Source organism: Neltuma alba, unplaced genomic scaffold, assembly GCF_004799145.2.
Source record: "Neltuma alba isolate B1F8T4 unplaced genomic scaffold, ASM479914v2 tig00011614_pilon, whole genome shotgun sequence".
In the NCBI taxonomy this organism is placed as follows: Eukaryota; Viridiplantae; Streptophyta; class Magnoliopsida; order Fabales; family Fabaceae; genus Neltuma; species Neltuma alba.
The window spans coordinates 301,000-305,869 of record NW_021636265.1 but is presented as its reverse complement, the minus strand read 5'-3'; the positions used below and the strand labels follow the sequence as shown (position 1 = coordinate 305,869).

General features: G+C 33.9%; 1 protein-coding gene across 1 annotated transcript; it reads right to left on the bottom strand.

Annotated features, from left to right (window-relative positions):
• Nucleotides 1-2,152: 2,152 nt before the first annotated feature.
• Nucleotides 2,153-3,919, bottom strand: LOC114715838 (UDP-glycosyltransferase 708D1-like). Its single transcript, XM_028900736.1, has 2 exons — nt 3,132-3,919; nt 2,153-2,912 (listed from the first exon to the last, which is right to left on the bottom strand). Exons 1-2 carry the CDS (start codon nt 3,906-3,908, stop codon nt 2,247-2,249), a joined length of 1,443 nt encoding a protein of 480 aa, XP_028756569.1. The 5' UTR covers nt 3,909-3,919; the 3' UTR covers nt 2,153-2,246.
• Nucleotides 3,920-4,870: the final 951 nt, after the last annotated feature.

Here is a 4,870-nt window from a genome sequence, read left to right as displayed (position 1 = left end):
GTGATAAAGGAATGTAACAAGAAAAAAAATGGCAAAAAAGAGATTTCAAAAATAAAAAAATATAAATAAAAACCCGTTATAACATTAATATTGGTTGTGACAATAATTTTGTAAACAGGTTCAAGCATACCATTTTTGTTAATTTCAGCGTGTTTTTTTTTGTTTAACGATTTTCCCATATAACAATGTAAGAATCTATAATAATAAATGGATTTGTTGACGTCTACGTGCTTTGAGTTGGGCGTGAAGCGATTTAAACTTCAGACGTGGATAACATTAACTACCAGCATAAATGCGATTTCTACCTACCTCCTGCACACATCTTAAACATATCACGTCACTAAAGCAGCATATAATGTACTTCTTATTTAAACGTGTATATATTAAATAAGAATAAAATTAAAAAGTTATAAAATTTTAATAAAGAGTTAATGTAATTTAAGGTTTTTTTTTTATTTTGTATAAAATATGTTGAAAGTACCTTATAAATAGGATCAGAGGAGACACTTTTAGTATATTTTACGCAGACCAAAGAAAAACTTAAAATGAATTAACTTTCTATTAAAATATATTAATTTTTTAACTTTACCCCATATTTAATATATACACATTTCAAAAGAGATAACTACTTATACTATAATAAATAAAAGACAAAATAGTACATTCACGCTGAAAATTTAATGAAATGACTTATAAATAGGACAAAAAAACCTTCTCTTTCTATCTTATAAATAGGACCAGAGGAGTACTCTTTTGGTCCTATTTATAAGGCACTTCCAGCATATTTCACACAGATAAAAAAAAATCTTAAACTTGATTAACTCTCATTTAAAATTTAATGACTTTCTAACTTTATCCATATTTAATATACATTATACCTCATATAAACAAAGTCAGCATAATAATAAATAAATGATAAAATTGTACATTTATATAAAAAAAATGCCATATAAATAGTACACCTTTTCTCATAGGAGTATATATATAAACAAGATGAATATAAGACAAGTTTAATCTTGTAAAGGATAAAAACAAACCACTCTATGTGAGCTAACTCTATTATTATTAACTCACTCCACCGTTATTTGTAGCATCTTTTATACAAGTTATTGATTTTATCTAAAAATTTATGAGTTCTTTTTATTTTATTTTATATTATTCATATTAAATAAATCTGAATTCACGTGCTTTCAGTGCAAAAGAAAACTGGGCGTTTAGAATAGCTAGCAACTAACGTTTGGTAAAAACCAAGCATATTTTTTTATTTTATATATTCTCAAAACTTGTTCTAAAAAATAATTTTATAAATTTGTTTTAAATGCAACCAAAAAAAAAACAGAAACAAGCAATCCTTTAGTAACCACTGTATAGTTGATTAATGGAAACTATTTTAGGAAGGTAGAGGTGCATCTACTATTTTGGTGCAGTTTTTGTATTTTAATGTAAGTTATGCTATAAAGAAATGTAAGAATTAATTATTGTTTAGTGATAGATAAGTGGATTTGTTGATGTCCAATTGTGTTTTTCTTCATGCTTTGATGAGTTGGTGTGATTTAAACTTCACACGTAAATATAATCACGAATGACCCCGCTAATAAAATATGGTGAATTTTCATTCTTCTCTTTTAATTTTTTTATTATCTTCTCTTTCCTTCCATAGTCATAGTCTCTGTCGGTCTTCCATAGCTTTCAGTTTCCATTCTATAAAATATGGCATCTTGTTGACCTGGCATAATATTACCTTCGGTCCTTATTACAGCTTGTGAGGGGTTTAGATCTGGCCATAATTAAATAAAGCATTTGTCTCTCAAATTTATAACTTTTTCTCAAAATATTCATCTTTTAAATGTATATATCAAGGGATTCGCACCAAGAGGTAATTCTAATAATAGGTATAATTAGAGAAGTAAACCTTTTCATAAATTTCCTTAATACTCAAACTAACATTCCATGATTTTTCTCCAAATTTCTCAGCCTTAAATAATTTAGTTAATCATCTTTCTGAATTTTTCACCACAAATTAGGCTTTTTGGCCACTTTTTCAGGGTCTTAAAATTTGGCATGTTACGATACTCCCCTAATCTTTAATGTAATGAGCTATTTAATTAACTTAGGTAAATTAAGAAGTTAAACAGATATGATATGGTGGAAGATGCATGATATTTTATTTGTTGCTGCGGGCCTCGAGTAGTACGGTAGCAAATTAAAGGAAATTAAAGCACAGGAAATTTGTAACTGTTCGTCAATCATTGAACAGCCTTTTTCTTCTTGTTCCTCCATTCCTCAATTATATTGTTGATTTTAATGTCACAGCTCCCTCCAACAGCAGCCGCCTTCCGTGCAGCGTCTTTGAGTTGCAACGCTTTCAACTTAAGAGATTCGTTGTTCATCATCTCTTTCACTGCCTTGGCTATCTCCTCCGCTTTCACCACCACCTCTCCGCCCCAACCCCACTCCGCAGGCCATACTCCGGCCCCACTCTCCGTCGCCACCTCCGACGTTATCTTCTGATCTCCGTTCTGACCCCATGACAGAACAGGCACTCCATTCCATATGGATTCCACTATGGAGCTCCATCCCCCATGAGTCACAAACCCTCCCACTGAAGAGTGGCCCAGAATCTCCCCCTGGTTCACCCATGTCTTCACAACAAGACCCTTCTCCTTCATCTTCTTCATTACCTCTGGTTCCAACACTTGTTCCAGATCTTCGTCGTCTTCCTTGTCGACCATCTTCAGCTTCACCACCCATAGGAATCTGTAGCCACTTTGCAGTAACCCTTCCGCCGTCTCTTTCACTTGCTCCCTCGATGTCGCCGTCCTGTTGCCGAAGCAGATATATACCACTGACCCTTCTGGTTGACCATCAAGCCACTTCATTAGTGAACCATCTGACTTTTCTTCTTCTTGAGCCTGATCCAAGCTATAATAATTATACATGGTTCATGACAAAAATCATCTCACTTCCTGTTGAGAGTTATGTTTGGATTCTACTTTTTGAAGGCCAAAAGGACTTGTAGAAAAGAAACATTTACCCTAGCTCTCAGTTTGCAAAACAGAAAATAATACATATAAAAAGCAAGTTTTGTCAATGCAGATTATTAGAGTAGTTTTTGACAGATTTCAGTTTACCTTCTCAAACTCAAAAGGCATGAAAGGGCCAACGGCATGCGCAGGAGGCAACCCTGGAACTACTTTCCCGCCATTGAGTGCCGCCATGGCCTCGGCTTCCACCTCGTCAAACGTGTTAATGAAAATCCCATCAAGTTTCGTCAGTTTAGGACTGTCCTCCATGAATATTTTCTCGAACAAACTTCCTGGTTGGAGTAGTAGAGGAGGGATCGAAGATCTGGGTATGGGTAAACGAATCCCTGGGATCTCGACAGCATCGCCGATAAACGAAGCAGGGCGGCCCTGGGCTTGTTTATTAGCCGCATCAAGAACAGACAGGTGCGAGAAAAACGAGAACATTCTTGCGGTGGCGCCGAAGTAGATGTAACTAGGAACAGCGAGGCTTTCAGAGACAGGAATCATAGGAGAAATCAAACTCACGTCGTGGATGAGAGCGTTGAGAGGAGGTGAAAGAGAAGAGAGAATGGGGATGAGAAGGTGAACAGAGCGACGTATGCGTTCGAACTGGAGCCAGAAAGGATCGGAGGAGTTTTCAGTGGAAGGATCAAAAGGAAGAAGATGGAAATCGATTTGGGAAACTTGACCGGGGAATGAAGAGCAGAAGCGAGAGGTGAGGTGGGCCTCGGCGAGGGAGACGGTGGGCTTGGGAGTGATCAGAGTGACATGGCAGTGTTGGTGGCGGAGGAACAAGGCGGCAAGTCGGAGACACGGGCCGAGATGTCCGAAACCTGCACTCGGGACGAAGGCCACATGGACGATGTCGGACCCCGATGACATGTTGCTCTATAGGCTTGCTTTGCGAATATAGTGCGGGTTCTTGATTTGGTTACATGCATGCCTTTCAAACTCGAATGCATATTTATAAATGCGGGAGATGTTTGCGGAAACTAGTTTCAGCACTGATAGTGGCTGTAAGTATCATGATACTCATCCAGTAAAATCTTTTTTTTGCCAACACTCATCCAGTAAAATCTAAAGTTTTAATGATGTATATTTAAAATTTTTAAATAATAATTTATTTCTTAAAAAACTTACTTGTAAGAAATTATAATTATTTTGCATTATGTATCTATTAAAAGAAAAATATTTTTTAAAAAACATAAATATTAAATATTAAATCTCAATTGCTCATATTAAATTTGAATGGTTAAGATTTGATAAGTATCATGGTGTTCATTACTGCCAATGAGAAATGAAACTAGTTTCATGTTTCAAGTAACCAATTTCAATGCTAATCACAGTAATAAGTATTATGATGCTCATCAAATCTCAACCATTCAAATTTAAGATGAATGGTTGAGATTTAATATTTAATGTTTTTGTTTTTTGAAAAATATTTTTTAATATGTACATAATTCAAAATAAATATAATCTCTTAATTATAAGTTTTATAAAAATAGATTTTTTATTTAAAAATTACTAGTTAAAAATTTTAAATTTAGATTATTAGAAGTGATTTTGAATGGTTTAGATTTCACCATAGCGATGAGCATGATAGTACTCATCATTAATGCGATAAGCACATAAATTAATTCTGAGTGGGAATTAGTTAAAGTGTTCATTACTTTGATTAGTACTCTAATCTTATCAGATTTAGATTATTCAGATTTCATTTGGATGATCCAGATTTAATTTCTTTCAACAAATAATTTTTTTATTTAAAAATAATTAATTAAAAATTTAAAATCTGAATTATTTAACTAAGATCTGAATGATCCAAATCTAATAAGTTTGAGATG